At 44.9% G+C, this 14839-nt stretch overlaps 1 protein-coding gene across 4 annotated transcripts in view; it reads right to left on the bottom strand.

The window, feature by feature from the left end:
- The window catches only part of KCNMA1 (potassium calcium-activated channel subfamily M alpha 1), a 671545-nt gene that overhangs the window by 270236 nt on the left and 386470 nt on the right, over positions 1-14839 (bottom strand). For all 4 annotated transcript variants that reach the window (XR_014175589.1, XM_081955703.1, XM_081955704.1 and 1 more), the window contains exon 5: positions 13439-13550. Coding sequence is in view for 3 of the 4 variants with exons in the window: in XM_081955703.1 (XP_081811829.1) it covers positions 13439-13550 (112 nt within the window). In the remaining variant the exon portion in view is untranslated. The remainder of the gene's footprint in view (positions 1-13438; positions 13551-14839) is intronic.

The following is a 14839-nucleotide window of genomic DNA, read 5'->3' as shown; positions in this document are numbered from 1 at the left end:
TTTGAATCAAATACTTGCACAGCTAAAAGGGAGAAATGAGGTCAACTTGTAAAGTCACTTACTAAGACCCATTTTTGCTTGGAACCCCTCCCCCCCCCAAAAAGAGATCAAAAGAGATTATTTAGGTCAGGGGTGTCCAAACTTGGGAACTTTAAGACTTGTGGACTTCAATTCCCAGAATTCCCCAGCCAGCCATGCTGGCTGGGGAATTCTGGGAGTTGAAGTCCACAAGTCTTAAAGTTCCCAAGTTTGGACACCCCTGATTTAGGTATACCTAAAAAATTTTCCCCTTTCTTCCACCTTTGCTTTTATCAGCTTCAGAAATCTAGCCATCCACCTGAATTTATTTCAATATGTACCTCAAAAAGTAAATTTCGTTTCGGGCAGAAAATATAATGAAGAGACTTATACCACAGAGAAGAGGAACAAAGATGATTAGGAGACTGTTGGCTAAAACATATGAAGAACGGTTGCAGGAACTCGGTGCGTCTGGTCTAGAGAAAAGAAGGATTAGGGGTAACATGATAGCAGTCTTCCAACATTTAAGTGGCTGCCACAAAGAAGAGAAAGGGTCAACCTATTCTCCAAAGCACCTGAAGGCAAAACAAGAAGGAAATTAATCAAGGAGAGAACCAACCTAGAAATCAAGAGAAATTTCCTGACAAATTTCCTGAACAATTAGTCAATGGAATTACTTGCCTCCTGAATTTGTGGGTACTCCAACACTGGAGGTGTTTAAGAAGAGATTGGACAACAATTTGTCTGAAATGGTGCCGAAAGTGTGCGTGCCCACTCAATACAATACAATACAATAGCAGAGTTGGAAGAGACCTTGGAGGTCTTCTAGTCCAGAGGCCCTCCAGAACCAGTTTCTGGTAGGCCCAGTAGGCCCGTTTTTTGCCCTCCCCAAGATTTGGAGATTTTCCGGAGGCCCTTGAAAGGCTGAAAATCAGCTAGCTGGCACACACAGGCATGCTTCAACTGACCTAGGGCAATGGCTCGTGTGTCCTCAGAGATGGCTCCGCCTGCCACCTGTGGCACGCGTGCCATAGGTTCACCATCACCAGTGTAGGGTCTCCTGCTTGAGCAGAGGGTTGCATTAGATGATCTCCAAGGCCTCTTCCAACTCTTTTATTCAAAGTTCCAAGCTATCTCCAAGGTCTCTTCCAACTCTATTATTCTGTCATCATTTATCCCACTGTCAAAAGGAGTCATCCAATTGGTTTCCCATTCTGGAAATTCTCACAATTCACATTCCAAGAAGCAGGAAGGAGGGAAAAACAGAAAAAAAACTCTTCCCCTTTCTTAAATATATGCAAACTACAGACTTTATAAAGCCAGGAAAGGGTGAAATATAGCTAGTTGACAATATCTTGCTGACTTTGTGTGCTCTTAAGAAATTAAGAAGAGTCATGTCTGATAAGTGTTTGAATGAAGAAGAAATCTCTAGGGATGGGACTTTACTAATAGTAACTTTAACTGTTCAGCTATGTCCATTTTTGGTGACTTTATAGGCAAGTGATCTCCATGCTGATGATGTTCGTCCATTGTGTTCAAAGAGGACCTTGACATCTAACGGGTTGTGGGCTGTCCACGGTGTGTCCGCAGGTGGCTGGTAAGGCCTATATGGGCACAGGATGTTCTACATGTTGGGCAGACACATGTGGGCACCACTGTTGCAGCATTTGCAACTCTGGCTTTGCAGAGTGTTCGCTTCTCTTGTGCTGTGGTTGTCCTTCTGTGCTTCAAATATCTGGCAGCCTTGGTGGATCAGCATGCACCATGTCAGTCGATTTTGTGCCAAAGTTTCCTAGGAGGTGGTGCCGATATCCAGGGACTTGAAGGAGGCTTTCAGCATGACGTTGTATTGCTTCCTTTGTCCCCCATGCGATCCCTTTCCTTGAGGCAGCTCACCATAGAGGAGCTGTTTGGGGACGTGGCATTCCTGCAACATGGCCTGCCCAGCGTGTCTGAGCTTTCATCAGCAGGGTGTGAACTGATGGCAGGCCTGCTCTGGAGAGGACTTCCGTGACTGGCACCTTGTCCTGCCACCGGATCCTCAGAAGTCTGCAGAGGCAGGTCCTGTGGAAGTGGTTCAATTGCCTAGCATGCCTCCTGTATGCAGCCCAAGTCTACAGTCCAAGTGTACCTTGTCAAGGGCAGTTTTTTTTCCAGTTGTTATATGTTCAACTTTGCATCCGATTCGACATTATCAAGCTAGAGTGTTCTTTGCTTTCCCCTTCCTAGTTTGTACCATTGCCTTCTCCAGTGAATTTGCACACAAGTAAATCAGATTATATCAGACAGGACTATACTAGGGAAGTGAACTACACAGATTATCAGTGAAGTCACCAGAAGTTGAATTTACCATATTTTTCGGACTATAAGACGCACTGGAGTATAAGGCGCACTCAGATTTTGAGAGAGAGAAATAGTTGTTGGCCTCCGTGGATCTGGTTTTTGCCCTCCCCAGCTGCTAGGAGCACTCTTCAGGCTTCTCAAATCCTTCATGCATCCTGTTTTTGCCAAAACTGGGCCCGTTTTTTGGCAAAAATGGGACATGCGGGGGGGGGGGGGTTGTTTGGGAAGCCCAAAACAGGCCCGTATTTGGTGTATAAGATGCACAGACATTTGGGGGGGGGGGGGGAGTGCGTCTTGTAGTCCAAAAAATATGGTACCTTGAAGGTGACTTTCTCTCAAATAACAAAGCGGCGCATTGATCTGGATGCAAAGGTGATTCAGAAGGGAAAGAGGCATTCACCGCCAGCGACATCTTCACAAGAGTGCATTACATCCTGAATTTGAATGACAGCAGGAAAAGCAAAACTGATGGAACGTTTTCCTGAAAGTGAGAGGATTTGTTCTCCTTCCTCTTCACGGAAGAACTGCCGAGGCTCATGTTCGAATGTTCAGAACTTTTCACGCCAAGGAAATATGGCAAAATTAGTCCTCACACTTGCATCTGTGCTATAATAGCCATGTGTTAGAAACTGCGTGGGATGGGAGAGAAGGGAAGCCATCTGTTGATTTCCAGACTTACTAGCAAGCTTTGGAAATCATTTCAAGCGAGGGTTTTTTTTTCGTAGTATTTCCGTTCTTTCATCACAGTTGCTTTCCTTTTTTTAAAAAAAATGTTTTCTTTAAACACAAATTAAAACATTGGACAAAGTGTAAACCGTCCTGGCGAAATCTATGCCATACATGCGAAGATATAAAGTTATACATTGTAACCACCCTGCTTTTTAACATTTGATCTATTCTATATTTACAAATATAGAAATATCGTATTTCCAGGCCCGGTTGTTTTTACCAAATGCAAAGGCCACAGGTTATCTATCTCCTTTATTTATTTATTTAATGTATTATTTATTTATTTATTGAATTTATATTGCTGTCTCTTCTCCCATGGCGACTCAAGTCGACTTACAGAATATAAAACCACATTGAAAACAAGAAAAACTAACAAAAAGAATCAAATAAATTAGGTAAAGGTTCCCTCACATATATATGCTAATCATTCCCGACTCTAGGGGGCAGTGCTCATCTGTTTCAAAGCCAAAGAGCCAACGCTGTCTGATGCCAGCGCGGTCCATGGTCATGTGACCGGCATGACTAAACACTGAAGGTGCACGGAACATTGTTTCCTTCCCACCAAAGATGGTTCCTATTTTTCTGCTTGCATTTTTACGTGCTTTTGAATTGTTAGATTGGCAGAAGTGGGGACAAGTAACGGGAGCTCACTCCGTTATGCAGCACTAGGGATTCGAACTGCCGAACTGCTGACTTTTCTGATCAACAAGCTCAGCATCTTAGCCACTGATCCATCGCGTCCCATTTTTTAATCCCATTATTTACTCAGGGCTGTATAATAAACATGAGGATATATATTACAATGCAGAGGCGTTAAAAGCTAACCTCGACCTTCCACAGCTGGCTTTCTTACAGCAACGTTTATCAGGTGCCCCTTGGATGACATGAAGAACGAAGAAATTATTTGGACGAAGAGAGATGGAAAAGTCACAGTTGGTTTGGTATAATGGTTAAAGGCAATGAGCTAGAAAATGGTAAATTGTTAAGTTCCAGCCCTCTTTAAGCACAGGGTGACTTTGGACCAGTGAAACTTTTTCAACCCTAGGGGGGAAAAAGCCAAAAAATATTCCCAAGGGGCTTGTTCAGCACTCATGAATGACTCGAAGGTGGACATAGGTAAAGATAAATGTTCCCCTCGCACATACGTGCTAGTCGTTCCTGACTCTAGGAGGCGATGCTCATCTCTGTTTCAAAGCTGAAGAGCCAGTGCTGTCCGAAGACGTCTCTGTGGTCATGTGGGTGGCCTGACTAAATGCCAAAGGTGCACAGAACGCTGTTACCTTCCCACCAAAGGTGGTCCCTATTTTTCTACTTGCATTTTTTACATGCTTTCGAACTGCTAGGTTGGCAGCAGCTGGGACAAGTAACAGGAGCTCACTCCATTACACGATGCTAGGGATTTGAACGGCCGAACTGCCAACCTTTCTGATTGCCAAGCTCAGCGTCTTAGCCACTAAGCCACTGAGTCCCAAAGGTGGACATATATACACAAAAAATTAAAGCACCAGAACTCAATGGATTTTGTTTGGAGCATCTCAAAGTATTTTTCATAACCTCTATTACTATGCTATGTTTTTCTTAAAATAAAAAGTATCTTTCCTTGTTTACTAGGTAAGGCATATGTTAAAAAAAAACCACAAACTGTTTTTTCCTGTTCTGCGTAGTTAAATAAACAATGGCTTTGATTTTGTGTTCAAAAGGAGGAGATGTCAGGATGCAGTCATTTTTTTTATTTATTTACAAACTATATACATTTGCAGAAAAGGAGGAATGAGACATGCAAATGATCACAGATAGGCAATTCCTGTCTTGACAGAACGTTCATGCAAGGTGACTCAACATTTCCCTGCCTGTCATTCTTAATTAGCTTAGACACAAGTCTCCTGAAAAACTCTTCATCATAAAAGAATCATAAAGGCCCATTTAGATTTTAAAAAAGCTGTCCCAGTTTTTATCCACACAATTACCTTGTTTTCCCCAAAATAAGACCTCACTGGATAATAAGCCCAATCAGGCTTTTGAGCGCATGCGCTAAAATAACCCCTTCCCCGAAAATAAGCCTTCCTCGAAAATATTGCAACAGTAGCTATGAGGTGACCACACTCACCACCTCCTGCATCTCAAATATAATAAGACTTCCCCGGAAATAAGGCGAAGTGCTTATTTTGGGGACCAAAAGAAAAGAAGTCATCGTCTTATTTGGGGGGAAACACAGTATTTGACCATTAAATTTGCATTTAAGCTTAATATGATGGAAAGCTGGATGAATGGAGAAAGAGTCAGAGAGAGAGAGAGGGAGAGAGAGAGAGGAGGAATGATTTATAGACAGACAGACAGAAAGGCAGGCAGACAGACAGACAGACAGACAGAGGCAGAATCTATTCTTAAAGACCTCCACAACTTAAGATGGCAAGTTGTTCCACTGATTGCTTGTTCTCACAAATTTCTCCTTGTTCTAAACTGGTTCTCTCTTTGATTAGTTTCCATCCACTGAAATCATTTTCCTGAATCAGAATAGAGCTGGAAGGGACCTTGGAGGTCTTCTAGTCCAACCCCGAGCAGGAGATCCTATACCATTTCAGACAGGTGGCTGGTCAGTCTTTTCTTAAAGAACTCCAGTGATGAAGCAGCCACAACATCTGAAGGCAAGCCATTCCACTGATTAATTGTTTTCATTGTTAGGAAGTTTCTCCTTAATTCCAGGTTGCGTCTCCTCTTGATTACTTTCCATCCATTGTTTCTTGTCCTGCCTTCTGGTGGTTTGTGGCAGCCCCTCAAATACTGGAATACTGCTGTCATGTTCCCCCCTATTCCTTCTTTTCTCTAGACCAGTGATGGCGAACCTATGGCACGCATGCCACAGGTGGCACGCGGAGCCATTTCTCAGGGCACGCGAGGCGCTGCCCTGTCAGTTGGACAGCGCGCATGCGAGCGCTGGCCAACTGAGTTCACCTTTTTAAAAGCCATTTTTCGCACTCCCCAGGCTCCAGGGGCTTTATAGGAGCCTGGGGAGGCTGAAAAGTGCCTTCCCCGCCCTCCCAGACGCCCTCCGGAGGCTTCAGGGACCGTCCAGAGGTTTCCCTGAAGCCTTCGGAACGCTTAAAACGAACCTCCGAGCAACCCGGAAGTCACTTCCGGTTTGCTCGGAGGATCCTTTTGAGCACTCCAAAAGCTTCAGGGAAACCTCCGGATGGTCCCTGAAGCCTCCGGAGGGCGTCTGGGGGGGCAGGGGGGGCTCTTTTCGCCCTCCCCAGGCTCCTATAAAGCCTCTGGAGCCTGGGGAGGGCAGAAAAAGCATGTAAAAATGGGGGGGGTGTCGCGCGTTGTGCGCGCATGCGCACTGGGGGGGGTGTCGCGCGTTGCATTATGGGTGCGGCACGCTGTCACACGACCCCCCTGCGCTCCCCCCACTTGTGGCACGCGAGCCAAAAAAGGTTCGCCATCGCTGCTCTAGACTATCCATACCCAATTCCCGCAACTATTAAGATAAGGAATGGCTTGTATCATACTGTTATGCCATCTTACAGATTTTAACCATCAACCTTCATGGGCATCATTAGAGCTTATGCTTTTATGAAGCCCTTCAACAGAGCAATGCTGAATGTAATTTATGACAAGTAAAATGGATGTTAACAATGGTTTGGGTAACAACATGATCACTTTTAAGCAGCAGTATATTTTTTATGGGAATGGAAGTCTCTCAGTTCAAGGCAAAACAAACCTAAGTTGAATTCCCTGATCTGTCACAAAACATTTGGTAGCCTAATGGTTAATGTCTATTTCCTTCCCCCCGCCCCTGGCCCTATACATTGCATAAATGGGAGCTGATCTAATTTCACCGCAAGGAATGACAACTGCTCTAAATGGAAGAGGCTAGCTTAGGACATGCCCTGCAGCCTTGGGTCAGCTCTGTTTATGAACAGAAGGAATAGTTGTTCTGACCTAGGCTTCCCCAAACCACGAAGCAGGCTCCTTGTCCCGACAAAACCCCTTTTTATTAAGTTACTGTGAATTCCTCTCATTCACATTCAGCAAAGTCCCGGCAAACAGTCTTTCAAGGGTGAATGTACAACCACAGACCTTATCAGGCTTGGAGAGCTGCCAGGCCGATCTCTTCCAAACGCAACGCTGTACAAGGAAATACTTAGCAAGGAGTCTCTGAGAGTCACAAACCAATTAAGTGAACTAATTGTCTCCTGCAAACTCTACTACCCTATCACTCTTCTTTATTCCCTATGGGAGGGACCATTCACCGTCCATTTGTGCCTTTACTCCCAAGTCAGCCATTGTTCCTTAACTGTTCCCTTCTCCTGGCAGCTCTGTGCATGCACACATCGGGAACAGGCTCCAGCTGTTCTTCTGCCCCACTGATCTGCAAAGGCAGCTGATAACTGTCAGATGGCCCTGGCCCCAATGATGCCTCTGATGCAGAGCATCCATCAGAGCCTTCCCCAGACTACAGGACTGGCCCATGTTCCTCCCCAACCTCCTCACTCTCTGAGTCTGCCACCAGCTCTGCTGGCCACTGATGGGCCACAACAATAGTGAAGAGCTCAAAAGAAATGGTGGTTAGGGCTGTCACTGCAATTTTCCAAACCACTCATCATTGGTGCTCTCATTTTTCCAAGAAGTAGAGCTGGCTCGTCCTTCTGTTTGATTCAATGACAGCGGGGACGAAGGGCCTGGTTGATTGGGCCAGGCCAAGTGCCACATGGCATCTACGGAGTTTCAGAAGGAGGCTGGGGTTGTTCCTCAAGCTTGGATGCATGGTTCACCTGAGATTCTCCTTGGAACCTGGAATGAGGAATGGCCATGATTTGGACTGAGCGGCACCTGTGCAGCCTCTTTTGGTGGTGAAATCTCCATCTAGAATGAGGGAAGGACTGAAAAGGCAACCTTGAAGTCCTTGCAGAGGAGGAAACGATGGAGTCTAGATCCCCCAGAGAATTTCCGAAGCTTTTATCTAACTATTGGAGTTTCCCCCAAAATAAGATCTTATATTATTATTATTTTCGCTCCAAAAGACGCATTAGGTCTTATTTTCCGGTTAGGTCTTATTTTGGGGACAATACGGGTCTAAAATGCTTGTGTTTGGCTGACCATCTTAACTAGGGCTTATTTGGGGGGGAGGGGTTAGGGCTTATATTTCAAGCATCCTGAAAAATCATGCTAGGGCTTATTTTCCAATTGGGTCTTATTTTTAGAGAAACAGGATATTCCCAAGAATCCCGGCGTGATTCTTGTAAATTTCATAGGCAACAATAAAGATACTCTGATCAGCACACAGTGTTGTTCTGGTTCCTTATGCCTAAATTTCTCGATCTACAGAGAGTTCCCTGGTTCATTCCAAAACATGATACTGTCAGGGTTCCAACAGATGCCCTAATTAATTCATGAGCCTCAAGCCAAGTTTCAAAAGAAATCCAGTTATTTATTAGGAGCAACATGTCATCAGGTACCCAATGTAGTCAGCTCTAACCCCATATAACTTATGGCTCAACTATGACCCTGTTTGCCCCTCCTTCAAGGGTGTGTAATAAATCTCATTCTCCAATGGAGCACTTTCGCGGGCTGTAGAAAATACACCTCTCCAGATGGCTCTGGTAACCTGGGATACAATCTGGAGAAAGGTATGCATGGAATGTGCTTCTGGTCGTAGCAGCTGAGCTGCTCTGTCAGTTCTCCCCCCTCCTGCTATGGCAACTCGAGAGCAGGCCAGGAATGGTTTACGAGTTGACATTTACAGGTAGTCCTTGACTTGGGACCATTTGTGTAACGATGGCTCAAAGTTACGACAGCCTCAGAAAAAGTGACTTACAATCTGCACTTGCACTTAGGACTGTCACATCACCTCTGTGATCATAGGATTGCAGCATCCCTGTGATCACACGATCAAAATTTAAATGCTTAGCAACTGTCTCATATTTTTGACAGTTGCTGTGTCCCGGGGTCATTTGATCCCCTTTTGTGACCTATGGACTTGGAAAGTCAATGGGGAAGCCAAATTCACTACACTGTTACTAACTTAACAACCAACAGTGATTCGCTTAACAACGGTGACAATAAAGGTCATAAAATGGGGCAAAACTCACTTAACAAATCTCTGGCTTAACAACAGAACTTTTAGTCTCAATTTTAGTTGCAAGTTGAAGACGATCTGTAGTTATCTTTATTTAATATTGCCAGTAGAAAGCAAAATTCAGCATTGATGGGATCTTTTTAAGCCTAGCAGAAATCCCTGTTGGGCTTAGAAAGTTAGCAACATTATTATTATTATTTTCACCTTGTGAATTTCCCGCGTAGCTCATTGGAGTAAGGATGCAGTCATGCTTCAAGATAGCCACAAGAGGACAGAAGTACACAGCTCTAAAAACAAGACTAAAAAAAAAGTCTTGACAACTTCTATCATTTGAGATCTATGAAATCAACAGGACAGAACCAGATGAAGCCGCGAGTTAGCGAATGCCAAATTAAAGTTACGAAGTTTATAATTATCGCCATATGCCACTGTCCCTCTTCGTGGTCTTAAATAATAACCACAGCTTTATTTGACCTGATGAAAGATTGACCCTGTTTTTATCTTCTTCAAAAGCCATTTGAAATACTAAAACAGGGAGGCAGACAAAGCATTGGGGAACAGCTTCATCAGGGAAAAATGTGTGCCAGATTTTAGAACCCCCCCCCCAAAAAAAAAACCCCAAACCACCTGATTTTAGAAAGAAAAGCACTAGCCACAACTCAGTGGAAGCCCCAGGATTATGTTATTCTGATTCACTCATGAAATAGCTGTGAAAGAACAGAACAGTTCATTTATAAAAACCTGTGTTTCCTGCTGGATGGGCTCATACATCATGTAAACTCAACTCAAACTGTGATTTGGGAATCTGTGAATCCCTGGAGGATCAAAGAGGTCCATATAGGGATCTCCCTCCGCCCTCCCTCTCCCTCTCCCTCTATGACTCTCCCTCTCTCCCCCTCTTGCTCCTTCTCTCCGTCTTCTGTTCCTCTCTCATCCTTTCTCTTGTTCTCTCCCCCTCCCTCCCTCCTTCATTCTCTCCTTCCTCTCTCCCTCTCTCTTCCTTTCTATCATTGTCTTCTTCCTCTCTTCCTCCCTCTCCCTCATTCTCTTCTTCCTCTGTCTCTCTCCCTCTCTCTCCCCCTCATTTTCTTCATCCTCTCTCTCTCTTTCTCTTCTTCCTCTCTCCCTCTCTCCCATTCTCTCCTTCCTCCTCTCTCCTCCCCCTCTCTCATTCTCTTCCTCCTCTCTCATTCTCTCCTTCCTCCTCTCCTCCCTCTCTCTCATTCTCTCCTTCCACTCTCCCTCTTTCTGCTCCCCCCTCTCTCTCTCACACACACACATAGAATGAAAACATTGTCAACATTTGCTCCAAGCGTAACTTCTTATTCGGTCTGCAAAAGTTATTGTACCCAAAGTTTGAGAATTCCCATGATGCAATGTTAAATCATACTTAAATATAATGAAAACAAACTTTGCATCCAGCTCTTAGTTACTGGCACTAGGAAAATGAACAAATGGTAGCCATCAGGAGAAACTCACATCATAGTAACTTAATATGGTAAGTGCTGCTTAAAATGAGCTTAGTGAAGACAGATTTGAGTGATACCAAAGGTCTCCTTCCACCAGCATAGGAAATCTCTCCCATATAAACATTAGAATCTTCCTGCCAGCCATATCTATTACGCAAATGTGTCAGGAAGATAGATCACCTAATGAACACAGTCATCTATCTCCTTGTTGCAAGTAGCTGCAGCCTGCCACGGGCAGAGAGATTCATTCACTTTGAATGCCTGTAGAGATTCTCCGTCATCCAGGTCATGGCTGTCCCAAAGGTGCTTTTTCAGGAGGTAACTGGACTTTCTTCTTTGAAGACGTTTCACTTCTCATCCAAGAAGCTTCTTCAGCTCCGACGGGATAGTGGGGAATGGAAGGGTTTATACTCCTTGCCGAGAGCTGGTCATTGGCATCCTTTTAGAGGGTCCTTGAAGCCCTTGGAGGTTTTTCTGTGTCCTCAGGGTCACCTGATTGGTGCTCCTGCTTCCTGCAGTCTGTCATTTTTCATCCCTCTGGAAATCCTGTCAGAGCTGAAGAAGCTTCTTGGATGAGAAGCAAAACATCTTCAAAAGAAAAAAAAATAAGAGAGTCCAATTGCCTCCTGAAAATGCACCTTTGGGACCACCGTGACCTGGATGACTGAGAATCTCTACAGACTTTTAGCTATACAATTTGGGATGGACACCCTTGGAATGGTGTGGGAGTAGGAATAGATTTCCAGAGGGGAAAAAATGCAGACTACAGGAACTGTTTGCACCACTCAGGTGACACTCAGGACCCAGAAAAACCTCCAAGTGCTTCAAGGACCCTCTAAAAGGATGCAAATGACCAGCTGCCTGCAAGGAATATAAAATCCTTCCGTCCCCCAGTCAGAGTTGAAGAAGCTTCTTGGATGAGAAGAGAAATGTCTTCAAAGAAAAAACAAGAAAAAGCACCTGTGGGATTCACTTTGAATTTTTATCTGAACGAGCTTGCATTTTTCAGAATATGGCAATGCACGTTGTTAGTGAAAAGTATGCTCAGAGTAATAGAATCATAGTGTTAGAAGAAGGGCTCTTAGAGGTTATCTAGCCCAGACAGGAATCCACATATCATCCTAGAACAACGACTGCAAAAAAAAATGTTCTTGGAAATTCCCCAGGATCAGTTCAGAAGACACGCTGGTCGCTTCCCACGAATTTATTTATTTATTATTTATTTATTTTATTAAATTTATAAACCGCTCCCTCTCCCCGAAGGGACTCGGGGCGGTGTACAGACAAAGGTTAAAATACCATATACATAGAAAGACATCAGAACCCCGTAAAAACAAATTAAATAAAAATCTATACAATAGTAATAAAAATTAAAACTACTTAAAAATCTACCCCAGGAATTTAAAATACCGGCCAGGAGGGTTGAAGATTAAAACTATGATTGGGCCAGGCCAGCTAATTGGAACAGATGGGTCTTGAGTTTCTTGCGGAAGGAGCGGAGGTCAGTGGTGATTCTAATGAAATGCCTCTTCACCACCTTACAACTGGGCATTTTCTCTTCTATAGGCAATCTTTGACTTTTAAGTCTCTGTTTAGCAACTGGTTGAAATTGCAATGGTATCTTTTAAAAAAGTAACTTACAACCAGTGCTTAGTCTTATGACTGTTACGGCAATCCTCAAGGTCACACGATCAAACTTTGGGCATTTGGCAACTGGTCTGTACTTACAACAGTTGCAGTGTTTCTGGGGTCACATGTGTTATGGTCCACCGGCGGCCGGCGGAGCTGGCAGCAGAGTCAGACAGTGAGGAGGTTGGGGAGGAACATGGAGCAGTCCTGGAGCTTGGGGAAGGCTCTGATGAGGGCTCTGCGTCAGAGGCAGAGAGGGGGCCAGGGCCATCTGGTAGCTATGTGCTGCCTTCCGAGCCTCCAGAATTGGACATCAGCAAGGCAGAGGAACAGGGGGAGCCTGTTCCCAGTGCACGCATGCGCAGAGCTGCCAGAAGGCATGAACAGTTAAGACAAAAGGGTTGACTCGGGAGTAAGGCTTGGAGATGATTGGCCCCTCCAATAAGACATAAAGGAGGAGCAAAGACACGTGAGCCTTTGCAGGAAGCATCTTTGTTTGTTCTGGTTGGTTTAAATTCTGAAGCTCTGTTTTGACTCTGTGCTCCGTGTGGCCTTGGAAAGCTAATTGCCAATTAGGTATTTGGCAGTGTTTCAAGGGAGATAAAGGTGGGTCCTTATCGGCCTTATCCCAAAAGACTGTGGCAGACTTCTGTCGGACTTTTTACAAACTATTTGTGACTCATTATGGGCTGTGAATGAATATACTTTACAGCTGTTGAAATAAAAAGAGGGTTTTGGGGACTAAGTGTGTGCTTTTTACGGTCTCAGGAAGCCTAGATCAGAACAACATGATCACTATTTTGACATTCCTAGATGGATTACAACAGGGGTGTCCAAACTTGGGAACTTTAAGACTTGTGGACTTCAACTCCCAGAATTCCCAGGCTGGGGAATTCTGGGAGTTGAAGTCCACAAGTCTTAAAGTTCCCAAGTTTGGACACCCCTGGATTACAACGATCAATGTCAATGGGGAAAGCCAGATTCATTTAATAACTATAGTGATTCACTTAACAACCATCCCCAACAGGCATGCAAAATCAAGCCTGGCTCGCCTGACAACCTTCTTGTTTAGCAACAGAAATTCTGCTCCCAATAGGGGTTGTAAGTAAAGGAGTACCTGCATCTTCCTTCTCACATACACAAGGAGAAACAGCAATTTTGTTATACTTACCTAGCCAACTTCTATTTAAATACACAGAAACAAACACGGGAGGAACGGTGAAAAAATCAACCACAGAGTTTACTTCCAGCCAAAACCATAGCTTGTCGTTGGCTGCTATGAACTGTAAAAAAAAAAGCAAAAAAAGACAGACAGACAAGAATTAAATAAGTGAAATTTTAATATATATATATATATATATAATTATAATATTATACCACCGTCCGGGCACCCCTGTGAGCTCCGGAGGGTGGAGGCAGAAATGTTGTCGGCGCTCCCGGATGACGTCATCCGGAAACGTCGACATTTCTCCTCCGCCCTCCGCAGCTCCCGGGCACACACGGACGGAGGTAGCCACAGCGACACTGAGGCGATCCGGGCAGACGAAAGAGCGAGCGAGGCAGCCCGATCCTCGGTCGCTCGCCCGCCGGATCGGATCGGTGCCATTCTGCCTACCTCCGTCTCTGCGCGCCCGGGAGCTGCGGAGGGCGGAGGCAGAAATGTGTGCCTCCAGCACACGTGGTCCCATTCCCCGCCTTCCTGATGACGTCACCAGCCTCCCCAGCCATTAACCTCACCGCACGTCACTGTGAGAGGCAGTATCGTCTGTCATAAGATGCCACAATACACCTAAACCATTCTTCATATGTTTTAGCCTCCAGTCCCCTAATCATTTTTGTTGCTCATCTCTGCGCTCTTTCTAAAGACTCCACATCTTTTTTATATCATGGCGACCAAAACTAGGTGCGGTATTCTAAGTGGGGTCTTACTGGAAGTTGTATTACTTTTCAATGTTTAAAATTCAACAAATGGAAAATACAAGTAGCGTTTCCAAATGATATAAACCCAGTGGCGGGATCTTGACGGTTTAACAAATGGTTTGGTGATCGCATGCTTTTGGTGACACACTGCACGCGTCAGCGGTTTTTAACAAAACTTACCTTTCAAGTTACTTCTGGGGAGTAACACAGCTGAGGCACAGCAATCTGCTCTGCCGCGCGAATCAGCTGAGAGTATATAGGTAAGTAAACTGCAGGGACAGGTGGGCGGGCCAACCTGATCGTTGGAGCAAACCGAGCACAGGGGGGTTGTGCGTGGATGTGCTACACACATAATGCTATGTGCATGACCCTGTGTGCATGCATGCACTTCCCCTTCCCCGTGAGCATGCGCACGCAACTAGCGCTCTCCCCATTTTTGGAGTGCTTTTTCACCCTCCCCAGGCTCCAGAGACTTTCTAGGAGCCTGGGGAGGGCAAAATCAGCTTCCCCCACCCACCTCTAGAGGGTCTTTGGAGCGCAAAAAAACAGCCCTACGGGCAAACCAGAAGTTCAGGAATGGACTTCTGATTTGCTCGTAGGGTTAGTTTTCGCCCTCCGGGGCCTTCAGGAGGCTTCTCTGAAGGCTCCGTAG

This window comes from Natrix helvetica (genome assembly GCF_964273705.1).
Source record: "Natrix helvetica genome assembly, chromosome: 5".
NCBI lineage: Eukaryota > Metazoa > Chordata > Lepidosauria > Squamata > Natricidae > Natrix > Natrix helvetica.
The sequence above is the reverse complement of the archived record's forward strand: the minus strand, read 5'-3'. Positions and strand labels throughout refer to the sequence as shown.